The sequence below is a fragment of the Cydia splendana genome, chromosome 6 (assembly GCF_910591565.1).
Source record: "Cydia splendana chromosome 6, ilCydSple1.2, whole genome shotgun sequence".
Lineage (NCBI taxonomy): Eukaryota > Metazoa > Arthropoda > Insecta > Lepidoptera > Tortricidae > Cydia > Cydia splendana.
In genome coordinates, this window is record NC_085965.1 from 11324962 (window position 1) to 11341390 (window position 16429).

General features: G+C 36.2%; 2 protein-coding genes across 2 annotated transcripts in view; both read left to right on the forward strand.

The window, feature by feature from the left end:
* LOC134791442 (uncharacterized) overlaps nucleotides 1-16429 on the forward strand; it is a 251576-nt gene that overhangs the window by 50931 nt on the left and 184216 nt on the right. The gene's annotated exons all lie outside the window — the stretch shown is intronic.
* LOC134791441 (protein yellow-like) lies at nucleotides 144-12267 on the forward strand. The gene is made up of 4 exons (XM_063762463.1): nucleotides 144-387; nucleotides 9128-9299; nucleotides 10137-10321; nucleotides 11190-12267. The coding sequence occupies exons 1-4, from the start codon at nucleotides 168-170 to the stop codon at nucleotides 12128-12130; spliced, it is 1518 nt and encodes a 505-aa protein (XP_063618533.1). The 5' UTR covers nucleotides 144-167; the 3' UTR covers nucleotides 12131-12267.

A 16429-nucleotide genomic window follows, 5' to 3' on the forward strand; every position in this document is an offset into this window, starting at 1 on the left:
GATGCGCTTTCAAGAGGGGCTGGGGTTTTGCAGCGGTGCCCGTAAGTTTCACCCGCACACAACCCGCGCGCAGCCACTCGCGCTGACGCGCTCCGAAACCGTACTCTGCTGGCAATGAAAAGCCAACCGAAGACAGTCACTAATGTTCTCAACATGTGTTTGTAACTATGGCAGTTTCACATCAGTGGTTTATACAATGGTCACCCCCGTCCATGATACTCGCGGACATAACTAGTCAGTACAACAGTGTGAACGAACGATTTAACACTTTTAACCATGATAGAACTAAGTGGGAAGTGAACACTGATGATGATAGTCAAATTAAACCCGTGTATGAACCTGAACAAAGTGACTATGGATATGATATCGAGGATAAAGTTAGAAATGGTAAGCAAACCCCGTTTACAAACATTTTAAATTAAGAAATAACTTCATATGGCATATCACACTATCATATAAATGAAATATGAAGTAACCGACTGCTACAACCACACATAGCATTGTATTATTTTTATTTACCTTTTCTCCTTTAAAAAGAAATTTAAATACCTATTTCACCATGTTAAACCATCATAAATCATAATTCTACTAGTTACTCAGTTGTAAACTCTAGAGATTGTAGACTTGCTAAAATTACATACGAGTAAGTTGAACAATACGGTATTTAAATGAAATGAATTGACTAACACGAGAAGACAACTCCATTGAACCTCGATTGACGGACGGTGTACGCTTTTGCACTTGTAACTAAAAATTACACAATTAATAAACTTACTAGTGTCCGACCGAAGCTTCGGTTTCGGCCAGTTTCGGCCAAAAAATCATGCTTTGACCGTAGTTTCGGTTTCGGCTAAAATAAATCCGAACCTTTCGGCCGGGCCAAAACTTACGAAATGGTACTTCGTACTATGAAACTAAACTATGTGACAACAACCAAAAGTTGGGGAACAAGTAGGACAACAATATAAATATAAGTACTGATTTATGTACCTATACGTACATTAATTGGTTGATTATAAAATACAATTCCCCGAATGAGGGCGCCACTGGACGGTTGACGCATTCTTAATATGTGTATATTTAAAAGCGGTTTTTGACATTTTTTCTACAATTTTAAGACGAAACAGGAGCTGAATTTTAAATATTTTAGGTAAATATACCCGTCTCGCTAACGAAAGCGGCACCTAAAAGTAGTGCGATAAGGACAAGGCGAAAAATCCTGCGTAAAAATCTCAAAAATCGAGCTTTCGTACTCCTCTGTTTCCTCCTCCAAAACTTAACCAATCGTAACCAAATTTGGAAATCTAAATGATTATGAAATTATCTGTGTCGGACCGTTTTGTTTTTTTGGCTAATTGATATCAGTTTTGAATGCCACGCCTCTCATTGCGGCATAGTCAATTAGGCCATTTTGGCCATTTTTGAAGGGCTCTAGCGCCTTAAAAAACAAAAATATCAAAAAAAGCAAAACGGTCCGACACAGATATTGACAATATTAATCTGTGTTGAAAAAATCATTGCTCTAGCTTCAAAAACCACGGAGGAAAACGAGGAGTACGTTTGTATGGAGAAATGACCACTCCCGTTGGCTCTTAACAAGTCTACAAAAGTTTCGGTTTCGGCTTCGGCCGAAACTAGATCCAAAGCCGAACCTTCGGTTTCGGTTTCGGCAAAAAAACATGTTTCGGTCGGACACTAAGACTTACAAATCAATTTAAAACAGTTAAAAGTAAATCGAAATAGTAATCTGTAAAGTTAGTGCAGTAAGTATGGTTTATTATAGGTATTTGAGTTACAATTTCCTATGACAAAAAGTCGAATGGTTTAATGATAAGGCAGTTAGTACGTATAAAATATATAAATGAAGGCAAGGCGAGCAATACCTAACTGGCTCTTGTGCAATTTCAGTATGGGCCATGTGAGTGCTACGGTGAAAGTAGCCGATATAAACGTTGAACTGCACTGCCGTATTCGATATCAGAAATAACCATTTAATACCATTACAACAATAACACTTAGCAGTTGTTACTTTTGCTCAAATTTAATCAACGATCAACGTCATTGGGGTTCCGTAGCATAATGATTTAAGCTAGTTTTCTTTTTATTATAAAAAATGCAAACTGGTTGAGTAGTTTCGTTCAGGCTCAAGTAAACTCCGAACAATAAAAGCGGTTCACTTTGTATGAAAATATAATGTAGGCATAAATTACCCCTTATTCAAAGTTACCCCAATGCACCTTAGTAAAAACAGATTGATTGTAAAACACCCGCTTTCTCCCCTTGCAGAACTTGTACACCTTTTTACTAAGACAGGAAGATTTTGCGATCAAACTCAAAAACGTCTTAGTCCCTCACGTTCACTTTATAAGTTTTCATTGAAATTCTTTATAAATAAGCTTGTTTGATATGCTTAATGATATTTTTTTCATATTTATGGGACACACGGTATTAAATTTCTTTTTCCTTTCGGAATGATTATTTCCGAAAATACCTATTTAAATGTGGTTGAAAATAATTGAATATGGTTTTTCAAGACACCTAATATTAATTTAAAAAGAGTTATCCAACGACACCGTATGGTTGAATTTAAAAAAATCCAATTTTTTTCTACTTTTTATTTTACCACTTACCCGGCGTGATTGATATATATACCTATACCAAATTGCAGCATTCTAGCACTAACGGCCAGTGAGCTAAGCGGCGGACGAACAGACAGACAGACAGATGGACATGGCGAAATTATAAGGTTTCCTAGTTGACTACGGAACCCTATAAAAAGGTCAATGTTTCCCAATGACATATTTATTTCCATTTTAGTTATCATAAAACAAATGAACGTTTTAAAACTACTTAATTATTAATAACATTTCTACTCCTTTTTTGGATTAAAGTATACTAATGTTATGTTATGGAACATTGAAGTACCTACCTATTAGATTATACGGAAACGATAAATGTTTATTATAATGATTATATCCCGGCGACAGCACATTCTAAATCAATCCGATTTGCGTTACGTGAAAAGCTGAATACTAATACCGGGTTAAATCAAAATGACGTCTGAGCCTCTAAACTTGTAGCAATTATAGCTCTTTTATTTCTAGCATGGTAGTGTCGACTAACAAACTTATTTGAGATATGTTGAAGTTTTTATCTTCCCACCCATAAGGTCTATTCTAGCATGATTCGTTACATGGCGATAGTTGGTCCGTCATGGTGTGCACGGCGCGTGGACAACCGATCTCCTCCGACAAGTGCCATCTAGCGCCACGCTATTTTAAATAAACAAATAAAATGTAAAAACTAAAGCAGGTCAAGATCGAGTCTTAATTTAGAGGGGAGGGTTCAAACACATTTAGAAATGGGTATTTAATTTGGGATAACACAATGGATAATCTTTTGTCTTTATAAATGTCGTTCAGATGTTTCTGTTGTTGTTCTTCAATGAACCTATAAATTATTCGAATAAGTATCAACTACTTACCTACTCGTTATTATGTATGTAGGTATATTAGATATTAGATAACTATGTAGTCAAATGTAGCGTAGTTGTAAGTACGTAGCGTTACATATTATTTATTATAGTGTTAGTACACTAAACAACGTAAACGTTGTAATATTTGTTTTGATATATTTATAGATGTAATGGTTTTTCAAGTTTTAATCTTAAAGAGTAGAGTATAATATAGAAGTTACATTTTAAAAGTGTTGTTGATCGCTCGACTATACAGAATGAATACGAAAAACCTGTATTTATTTTTCCCTTGTCAAAGTCTAGTTTAACCTAGAATATTTAGGTACTTACCATACCAATACCTAAATTTGCAGGTGACATTGAACAATATGATGCACTAGTTAGCGCCACTTGCACCATCCCACTAAACCCGGGGTTTAAGTAACCATGGTTAAACCTGTAGTTTTAACCGGCTAACCCCGGGTTAGTGGAAGTGGTGCAAGTGGCGCTTAGAGTGTTAAAACACCTAACCTTTCTCGAAACCTGTAAAACTTAATTAGAGATAAAAAAAACCGCATTACTAGTCTCGTGAAACTAATAAGTTATTATTATTATTTATAAGTTATTATTATTATTTATAAGTTATTATTGTCTTTTTTATTATTTATACAAACAGTTTGTTACCTACGGTAGTAGATGAAAGTTAAAAGTAAAAACTTTCAACAGTCATTTACTACTCATTGGGACGATTATAACAAACCCAAACTCAACTCAAGGTTGCTTTGTTTTATCACCTAGTTCATAAGTAGGTACGGTACCTTCAGTCTCTATCATCAAAATATCATCACCGGTTTCCTTAGTACCCACGCCCCATGACAAAATAGAGCCATATCGGATATCAGTTAATTGATCTATTTTAAATTGCAAGATTATATCCAAACTAACCTACTGCCGTATTCGAACTTCAAGATATTCACAAGAGACGACACGTACTAGATCCATTCTAGATACGTTATAGTTTAGATTTCTACTAGTTCTCTTTTGCAGCTCAATTCGGGCAACCAGTGTCACTTTTACGTCAGATAGTGTTAGATATCTATTAGATGTGAATTGGATCTCCAAGTCATATCTTGTGGAAATCGTTCAAGAGTATCTCCAGAACCGCATAAATGTCAAATTTGACAGATTAGATCTTAAACATATCGTTATCGTATCTTGGTGACGTCTAAAAGATATCTAGTAGATGTCTATTTCAAAATCCGAATCGGGCCCATACCTACATAACTAACAGGTCAAATAGAAAAAAAGATTCTAATAAATTACCACAAGTAAACACTATCAAAGAGAACAGACAGCAACATTACATACACGTTCTGAAACGCTGAGGCATAATTGATGAGGTTGTTAATTAAAGTTAAATTACACAAAAGAGTTATTATGCGGTAAGGATCTCTAGAAAGTGTTGATCACCGATTGTAATTAGCTCGGCCAGCCTACCGTCAAGACAGCGTAGTATCCGCTCTCCATTCACCTGTAAAAGCAGACTTGATAAATTAAATATTTACTTATCATTAAATACAATGATATACCTAATTAATCTATTTTATAGCGTAAATATGACAAAATTTCTAAAATTGAAAAATTACAAGAATAGAAAAATGTCGGGAAATCTCATAAATTCTTACGGGAAGCGATTTCCTGTTTCGAAAGTAGAAAATTTATTTATTTTTCCGTTATTCTGTGCAATTCAATGTTTATAATATTGTTTACTATAAAGGTTACTGTTATTTTATTAACTAACGTTTTATACACAGTTATTTCACTAGCAATATAAAGTATAGTGTAAGAAAACATTTTATATATTTGCAACTTACGTAGTAAATCTGGGTCTGGGCTATATCCATAAGCCTAAATCCATATCTAATCCATTATACTGAGCAGCATGCTATTCACGATGTCGAAGACATTTTTCTTCAATTTTCCAGATAAATAAAGTAAGTACATTTCCAAGTAGAGGACAGTCTAACAAGATGAACGAGTCCACCACCACCTACGAGTCCTATGAACAGTCAGCAGCAGAAGTTGCTAAGCGGGCCAGGTGTTCACAATGATATTGACGCGACTTTATTGTTAAGAGAATAAGAGCGTGTCAAGGTAATTTTGAACACCTAGCCCGCTTAGCAACTTCTGCTGCTGACTGAACAAATGCCTAATAAAACTGCAATATTATTATTCACGCAATGATTCAAATTATGCTATTGTTTTTTAACTACATTGATTGTACGATCGATACTACATACAATATTCAAACTAATATATATATAACATGGCACTATTAACGTTAAGTTTAGTCACCTTGTGGCGGTGGACATTGCGACTGGATATCAAGTCTGGAGTCACATAATATATGTTTTATCAATGTTGTACGGGTAAGCTTAACGGTAGTTTTTTAACTTTTTATTTAATATAAAGAGGACATTTTGAGTTATTTATATATTATGTTTCAAGGTTCGATATCTCTTGTAGATGGCTACTTTAAATTAAGTAATAACAATTATCAAAGATAATTTATTATTATTATTAGGTACCTACATGCGGTAGAGATGTTATTGTGCTAGTGCAGATAATTTACGAAGACCCTAAGTATTACTGTGTTGTTACATCATAACATCACAAGTTTAACAATACATAAGGTTTACTTTTATAATTGTAGAAAGATTTAGATGTAGAAAATATTTAGGTATGTGTCGTAAAAACATTCGATACCTTCACATAAAAACAAAAACCTGGACAAGTGCGAGTCTGTCTCGCCCACCAAGGGTTTTGTACAAAAACTTATTTTTTTTATTTTATTATTTAAGACAAATTTATAGTTTTGAGATTATTCCCTGTAAGTACTTGTAGTGTAAAACGATATTACTTGCCAAATTTCATAGTTCTAGGTCAACGGGAAGTACCCTATAAATTTTGATTCCCTTGTGAGTGTCGAAATATACATTTTTTGCGGCATAAGCGGCCGTATCGTTTTTATACGTTAACTTAGAAGTTTGATTTTTCACAGCTTCAAGGGACCGTAGACCTTAGTAGGTATCTAATCGAATACCTTTAAACAAGCAATTCTTGTTATTTCGGTGACCTCGGAAACGGCTCTAACGATTTCGATTAAATTTGCTATATGGTGGTTTTCGGGGGCGAAAAATCGATCTAGCTAGGCCTTATCTCTGGGAAAACGCGCATTTTTGAGTTTTTATATGTTTGCCGAGCAAAGCTCGATCTCCCAGATATTATGGTTTAAATTTCAACTCTATATCTTTACGCGTTCCCGAGCTAAAGGGTCTTGACAGACAGACGAACGGACGGACGAACAGACGGACGGACGAACAACAAGGTGATCCTACAAGGGTACCGTTTATTTCCTTTTGAGGTACGGAACCCTAAAAACTACAAAGTAGCTAATATGAAATTATATACCTACGCCTAATATGGTGCCCAGTATATTTATTAAATATTGTTAAAGCGGCTAGTGTAATAAAGAACTATACGCCTTTCAATTTAAAGACAGCAGAATAGCACGGAAACCTAATGTTAATTGATACGTTTCTTTTTTTTTTTTTTATTGAGAAACAAACAGTCATTCATTAACATTAATCAATTGATTGAGCAGCAGTAAATAGACCTATAGTTTCCTTAATGAACATATCAAAAATACGTAGCCAATGCACCTTACATACATACAACAAGCAAAATCGTATATAAATGTGAAATGTTTTTTACAATACTTTAAACAAATAGCTGTGAGCTTGTGTACCTACATGAAGTTTAACATCTAGAAAGAAAAGTAAATTACAAAATTTTAGGTAAATAAACAGGCAAAGCCTTATAACCTTATAACTTATTTAATTACACAAACGGGTCTACCGCGATATAATTTCATTAATTGTGGTCTTTCCGTGACCACAGCTGGTGCAACTCAGCTGAAACGTCGGAATTAAAGGTAAAAACAATGAAATTATATCGCGGTAGACCCGTTTGTGTAATTAAATATGTGTACAAAACGCGAGAGTTTAAAGTGTTATAACCTTATAACTTATAACCTTAATTATTAGAAAAACATGCTTATTAGGTATTATTTATGCACTAATATCATGTGAATGCTTTTTTCAGTAAAGTAGTTGTACAGTTAAATATATCCACGTGTGTGAGTCTTTCATTATTATTAAATAGTTTACAAACACGCTTAATAAACGCATTACCAGCATAACAAGTCCGACTACGAGGAATAGAGAAAAGGTCTTTTTTGCGACACTGGCGCTCTCGTCTTCGCGGAACTGTGAAACCTATTTTTTGAAGCAATGTCTAATACAGAGTGAATAATTTTGAAAAGCAAAACCGAGTCCACTGCATCACGGCGGTCACTTAGTTTTTGCATCTTAAAACGAGTACATGTGTCCGCGAGTGATTTAATAAATTTCTTTTGTAACCTTTCAATTCTATTAATATGAATAGCGTGATAATGGTTTCCAGAGAGAACATGCAAACTCTAGGTGACTGCGGACAAAACTATTGTATAGGATTTTGTATGTTAAAGGATTTTTAAAAGGTTTTCCTACCCGCAAGATAAAACCCAGTTGTCTAAATGACTTGTTTAAGATGTTATCAAGATGTGGGACAAATGTAAGGTTACTATCTATTAGAATGCCAAGATCGCGAATCTCTGTAACTCTTCTCAATGTTCTACCTAAAAGGCTATAATTAAATTCAATTTTCTTTTTCTTTTTTGTGAAAGTTATAACGTTACATTTATCCAAATTTAAAAATAAGTGATTAGCTCTACAGTAGGTGACAAGGTTATTCAGATCGTCTTGTAGTTTAACACAGTCATCTTCATTTCTAATGATCCTAAAGATTTTGGTATCGTCCGCATATAGCAACAAATTAGAATGTTTAATGCAATTCGGGATGTCATTGACGTATAGTAAAAAAAGCAAAGGTCCCAAATGGGAACCTTGAGGCACACCAGAGCTAATTGGTTTCCATTCCGACTGAAAACCCAGTAATACTACGGACTGAACTCGATTTTCGATATAAGATTTGATCCAACGGAACAGATCGCCATGAATGCCAAGTCGCCAAAGCTTCGTTAATAAGGTATGATGAGAAATTTTATCAAAAGCTTTAGCGAAGTCGGCATAGATAGCGTCAACGCCAGGGCTCGGAAACCGTTCTCATTTGTCAAACCGGTTTCGTTCATTCGCCCGGGAACGAAAAGGATTTCGTTTCCGTTTGCGGTTACCGGTTAAATAACGGTTTATGTCATATACGTTCTCATTTCGTTCTCGAGGAACGAAATTAACCGGTTAAATTGAAAATATCGAAGCGAGATAGAACGAGTAAGTATTGCTATCTCTTTCACATATGACAACGAGTTTAACCGAGAGTCTCCGAAAGCCAAGAGTAACCGGTATTTTATCGTTCCCTGCGAACCATAAAGTTCCGTTCCCTCTTCTTACCGGTTAGGAGAGAGAACGTAATTAGTTAGTTCGCGTTCCATCAATTAACCGGTTTTTTAATGAACGAAATAATATAACGGTTTTGGAACGATATTAACAGGTATTTCAATACCGGTTCCGAGCCCTGGTCAACGCTAAAACCATCATCCATTGCGCATTTCAGGAGCGACGCAGGCCGCCGGGCTAACGTTGTGGCTCACGATGCTAGGCCTAGCGCGCGCGCAGAGCATCCCTGCAGACTTTGACACACCGCCCTTTAACACTCTCTACAAGTGGAAGCGTGTCGACTTCGAATTCCCGTCTGAGATGCACCGCCAATACGCAATCGCTGCTGGGTAATCTTTCTTCTATTCACGCCAGTAAATAGGTACTCCGTCCAAGAGTGAAACTGGAAATAGTACCTGTACAAATTAAAAAAAATAGTACCTGAAGGTACTAGAGCACTGTTCCAACAACAAACTTCATAAATTCGTAAGTAACAATTTGTAATTTAATGTTCATATTGTATGTAGAGAAATCGCAGATGCTAAACAAAGTGTTACATGCAAAGTTACTTTTATGGACAATTTAAATTTAATGTTTTAGTTTCTTGGTATGACAAAACCTTCTCTTGTGTGGTAACTCTAATAAAGCCATAACTTATGTGCAATTTGTATTCATATGCGAAGATGTTTGTCTCTATAATTGACACTAAATTATCCATCTCAGCCATTCTCGAAAATCAGAGCAAAACCCATTATTCTAATTCGCGTTATAAACACCATCATGAGTCTTTATTGTACCTTAAATCTGCTCTAACTAGTAATTAAATATTGCAAATTTGTATGACCCACTTACTCACTGGAGGGATATTAGATGGATTTACGGTGTCTATATTTATTAAACATCATGTTTTGATATTTCTCCGGGCGCTACCTCATTCGAAAATAAATAGAAAAGGAAAACTATTACAATGCATTAGCTAGATTGTCAGTATCCATACATATTACTTATACCTTTACTATCAATCATCACGTCTTGGTAATTTTATCACAGTCTAGTGACTAACATAACAATTAACTACCCCTTAATATGTTTTACACTGTGTCCTTTTTTTGAGCAGCAAATCTGCGTACACACTTTCCTATATTTCTTATTATAAAAAAATACAATATTAAACTTTTTTATCCTAGCAAATATATCCCGGCGAACGTGCTACCCCTGGGCCTCGAGGTGTACGGATCTCGGGTGTGGGTGACGCTGCCTGCCTGGCGGCGCGGCGTGCCGGCCACGCTGGCGACCGTTCCGCGCCTCGGCGGCGTCACCTCCCCGCTCCTCAGGCCGTATCCAGACTGGTCGTTCCACAGAGCATTTGCCAGTAAGTGAATCAGAGATAGAGAATAAAGAACTATTCACCACACCAGGCTCCGTTTAATCTTATATTGCATTTAAGCCACAAGAGAGGCCAAGTATAATTTGATGCATATTTTAAGTTGTTTCTTCATGTTAGCTGGTAGAGTTGACTTTTAAGTGATGATTTTGAATCAAATATTTAATAGCATTCATTTGGATATGATTTGTAATGTTTTACCGATAATGTTTTTCTGGCGTATCGCATTCTGTGTTTCACTCGGTAGCAACTAGCAAAGTTTGTTAAGCCCCCGCAACGCTCAAGATTCCACTTTACGCACCACTCGCTCTCTTGATTAAATTTTGAAATCTTCCGCTAGCATGAGGAGTTAAACAACAACTTTGCCTCTTTGTAAAACAAATAACTATTTTCTTACTCGAGCACGGTAGATGGACATACCTTGCACCCTGCGGAGGAGATCCACCATATATGAGCTTGAGCCCTTTATTTAGACTCGTCCGTCTAGGACGGCCCTTAAGAAATGCAAAAAAAAAATATCATTATAAATATACTCGAGCGCGTCAGATTAAGATATTAAGGTGGATTAATTATGTGTTGAAAAATATCAATTTCAATAATCTAACGATTTTAGCGAAACATAAGGAAGTGGGAAGATCACAAACTTGCAAATATTTTTTTATTTGGCATATGTCACCTTGGCATTCTCCAAGCTGCGCTTTAATTCATCCACAGAATTCATCAAATCAGTAAAATAATTATAGCTGTAGGTACCACTTAATTCAAGCTGTAGGCAATGAAATTGTACGGTGACTTTCTTAGCTTCGTTTCGGTATTATACTTATTAACATTTAACCATGGTCTTTTCTTGTTACAGATGAATCCAAAAGCTGTAGTGGATTGACATCAGTATTTCGAATGAACGTGGATGCCTGCGGGCGACTCTGGGTTCTAGATTCCGGTCAAATTGACTCTCAAGATAGCCCGAAGCAGTTATGTCCTCCGAGTATAGTCGTCTTTGACTTGAGAACAGACACACTCATCGCTAGGTACAAAATTCCAAAAAAATATGTACTACAAGACTCACTCTTCTCTAACATTATCGTGGACACTCGCACTAAAGACTGCTCGGATCTACACGTCTACATAGCAGATACTTGGCGGTTCGGACTTCTAGTGTTCAGACAAAGTGATGCTACTTTTTGGAGATTCTCTAATCCTATTTTTTATCCCGACCCGCTCGCCTCCAACTACACACTTCACGGCCTCAATTTTCATTGGGCAGATGGCATTTTTGGGCTAGCGTTGTCACCTTTGGATTCTTCTGGTAACCGACTGTTATTTTTCCATGCCATGTCGAGCTATAGAGAATTCATTGTGTCCACAACGGTATTGCGGCAGAGCGTGCGGGTTAATGATAGTTCGTCAGATTTTCATCTAGTCGGCGAGAGCAGAGGTCTATCTGGACAGTCATCGGCTTCTGCTATAGACAGGCGTGGCGTCATGTTCTACGGTTTGGTCTCCCGAGATACCATGGGCTGTTGGGATACTAAAAAGCCTTATAACAAAATGTCGATGGGAGTGGTGGCTGAGAACACAGAGACACTTATATTTCCTAATGATATAAAAATTGACCAAGAGGAGCATCAAAGTGTTTGGGTGATATCGAATCGGCTGCCAATGTTTCAAGCGGGTCCTTTGAATCCTTACGACTACAATTATCGTATTCTGTATGCCGACACAACAGAAGCGACAAAGCGGACTGTCTGCGATCCCGACGTGCAGTTCCCTGCGCTCAGCTATAGAAGATTAAATTAAATTCCCATATCGCCAACAAAATAGCATTGATTTGTTGGAAGTATCTTGATAGATTAAAATTGTATGAAAGAAAACACTACAATGACAATGTTTTTAAACAATTTTAAGCAATGCAATATTTTTTGGATTTTGCTATACAGGGTGGAAAGGCACGACGATCCTTCCCGGAAGTATTAGGTCGTTTAAGTGATACAGAGACTATTGGTAATGGTAAGAATCGTTAATTGAGTAAAAAATAAAAATTGCAAAAATACTACTTTTTAACTGTGGTGATAACCCTATAGCATGTGCACATGACGGCTAGATTAAGGATCTCCGTCGGGAAAGCTCGGGACTTTACACTTTTTTCCGATCGTTGACAGTATCGCAATGATGTATGAATGACGCATAAATGTCAAATAAATCAAATGCATGCAAAAATATTACAAACAATTTTATTACTTTCTTAGATAATTACTTTTTTTCAATATTTAATACTATCTTCTTTTCACATACGGTGTTCAAATGTACCTCCGTGTATTACAACGCCGCCGCAGCCCGTACCCGAGTATGTCGATGCACATGCGATATAGTGTATGCTCTTCGTCATTTATCCTCCGCAGAAAGCACCAATTAGCCTTTGTCTCATTTCGTCCGCAGTTTCACATTCCGTTTGGTTTGGTACACCATATCTTTTACACAGCCCCACAAATTTAAATAGCCACGAGCATCTAACATTTTTATTTGAAGAATATGACATTCAATAAGTATAGTTCAATGAAAATTTAATTTCAAACATCAGACGTCTTGTCTATTTCCTACCACGCAAGAAGGTTTGTTAGTTTGGTATTGAAGAAGTATTTATTCTTGATTTATTCTTAGTATTTCATTTTTGCAAGTTCATTTGGTGCAACTAACACAACCTACATGTAATTTTTTATTATTTTAAATAGTTTCCAATTATTCGAAAATAATTTTGTGAAACGTGTTAAGAAACTAAAACCTTTTTATCAGTCAAGGAAACCAGAGATATTTATTATGAAAGAGGTTGTTGTTGTTGTTATTATCATAACTACTTTATTTACAACTGAATAAATTCACATTCTATGTTCAAAGTGGCCTCCGTGCATAATAATGCAGGCTGCAGCCCGTGCGCGAGTATGTCGGTGTACCTTTGCTAATATTCGCTCTCGAACGTTTCTACGGCGCAGGCTGGCGAAAGCAATGGTTAACCTTTGCCTCATTTCTTCGGCGTTGTCACACTCCGTTTTGTACACTATATCCTTGATAGTCCCCCAAAGAAAAAAGTCTAGAGGCGTCAGATCCGGAGATCGTGGTGGCCAACGATGCGGTCCGAACCGGCCTATCTCCGAATTCGTCGTTCAGGGCTAGCCGCACTTCGTTAACAGAATGGGCCGGTGCACCATCTTGCTGGAACCATACTTCTCTACGCTCGGCCACTGGTAAATCGTCAAGGTAATTCTGCAACTCCGTATTCAACAGTTCCAAGTATCCAGCTCTGTTCAAAGTTGGAGGCAAAAAAACAGGTCCAATCAGTGTATCCCCGTGTATTGCAGCCCAGACGTTAACGGACCACCGATATTGGTGACCCGAATGTCGGTATTCGAACGGATTTTCTACTGCATACATATGTTCATTTCGCCTATTCCACATGCCGTTACGGGAAAACAAACTTTCATCGCTCCAAATAATGCGGCGGATGAACAGGCGATCTTCCTCCAGTTTATTTAAAAGCCAACGGCAGTATGCTGCTCGTACAGGGCAGTCCCTGGGCAGCAGAGCTTGAACTCGCTGAATGCTGTAAGGGTGAAGACGTGCACGTTTCAAGATTTTGAGTACTGCGGTATGAGTTAGGCGGAAATGTCGGGCTGCCTGCCTCGAACTAGCCCTTGGATTTTGCTCGAAATACCGCAGCACTCGCTCTTCAAGTCTTGGTGCAATGTGAACTACACCTCCTCCCCGTTGGTCGTTTTGGCCCGTTCGTGGTACTATGGGCTCATTATTTGCCACGCGATCAATGGCCCGTAAAATTGACATACGGCTAGTTGGGTGTGGTGGAGGATATCTTTGTCTGTAGCGTCGTAACGTCTCGGCGGCATTATAATTACACTCCCCGTATAACATAAGCAAATTTAGGTAATCGCGGGCTCCCAAGGGCATTTTGGAACTAGGTTTTATCGCGTAATTTGCAATTTGTGGCACATTTAATTTCAAACATCAGACGGTCTGTCTATTTCCTACCACGCAAGAAGGTTTGTTAGTTAGGTATTTAAGAAGTATTTATTCTTGATTTATTCTTAGTATTTAATTTTTGCAAGTTCATTTGGTGCAACTAACACAACCTACTTGTTATTTTTAATTATTTTAGATAGTTTCCAATTATTCGAAAATAATTTTGTGAAACGTGTTAAGAAACTAAAACCTTTTTATCAGTCAAGGAAACCAGAGATATTTATAAGACGATTGCGTACTTTTGAGTGGTTGTCAATGTCACCATTTGAACTGTCGTTGTAAACAATGTTGTGGTTAGTATTATTAATATTAAGGAATAACATAACTATTTCATTCAAGTATTGAACAAGTGGAACCACTAAGAAAGCGAAAACCCTGCAATGATTCTTACCGTGCTGTAAGCAGACCTAAAAATGGTTAGATGGCAACAAATTAGCATAATTTCCTGTCGAATACTGATTGTTTACAAGTAAGTTCATTGACCCTGTCACCTGTTAGGGTTAGAACAAAGTAGTTTTTTGCGTGGATGTTTAAAAGGTCATAATTTAGAAACGGTTGCCCATATTAACATAGTTTCTATGGAGAAAATATAGAGCTTAGGCTAAACTATCTCCCATTTCCGGAAAGGATCGTCGTGCCTTTCCACCCTGTATATTTAGTTTTATTTAATTCATAAAGTAGATTCTGTAATAGCTTAATAATTATGTGATTGTGATTTACGTATTTTCGACTTAGATATTTGATACGCTGGTCAAATCGAATACCTTTATATTTTTTTGTTTGAATTTGTTGTATCTTGCACACTTTTTCATTGCATTGTTTTAAAGATTTTTTTTTACATGACATAATACAGCACTACCGAGGCTTTGGATCCACAATTTTAAAGCCCATACACGTGCGAAATATTGAATTAAATTAATGGATCCTCCGTACTCTATTTATCCAGGTTCAACTGTATATTCTTAATAAATGTGAACATTCTAGACAATACGTTACAAAAAGTATTTTTCATCTTTTTAATAAGAACATAACTCAAATGAACAACGCCTATCTTACGCATTTCTTACTTTTGCTTGTAGAAATAAATAGGCGTTATAAATTTTCTATTGGCTGTAGATTGCCTTGATCGCAATAGTTAATTAAATTAATAACAACAAAAGTGTTTAACAATAAAAATATAAATATAACAAGAACTTATTGTATAAACCTGTTTGTGAATAACGTACCAGGGTTTTTACCTCGCACCACTAAAATCTATTTGATGTTGCTTTAGATATATTTTCGATAATAATGTTCTCGAGCAGTAAGTATGTATTTACCTAAATTCTCATAAGTCTCATTAACTCAAATGCGAATTGAATACCATTTCCAGAAAGGACACCTAGTTCTTATATGTGATGATACCTAAAACGATTTTTTACATTCAGTAATAATAATTACTTAGCTCATGTATTGTTAATTAGGACGACATTTTATTCTTGAAATTATTGATACTCCTTTTCTACCCTAAATTTTTCAATGTATATTTGCTCATATATTGTTATCTTACGAATAATAGAAATTAAATTAACTATTAAATTAATAAACTAGTCTACTTTGTATTACTTATTGTTGAAAATAAAAATTATTCTCTACCTCGCACCTATTAACTAACTTAGGCCTAGTTTACCACGTCTGTTAAATAACTAACTAGTTATTTATGAGGAACACTTGTGCAATACGTATTAGTGATTAGTAGTGTGAATTGGTTTATTATTATTTGAATCAGATTGGGTAATATTGTGGTGTTGTGGGCCTTTGAGTGTCGCATCGACCAGCATTGATCTATTGTGACGGCCCTTTAAAGTTAATTACTAATGCCCGTTGCATCCAGAAAGTTCCAGCTTCTTTGGGACGTAATGTTCTGTACCTCATAGGGTTGTACTACTTATTGGGTAATATATATTTATACCTATTTTACATATAAGTCATATAACTCGCCTCTTTAAATCAAAACCTAACAAAAGAATTCATTCAGGCTAATAAAAGTAGAAACTATAATGGATTAATTATAATTTATAATGTTAT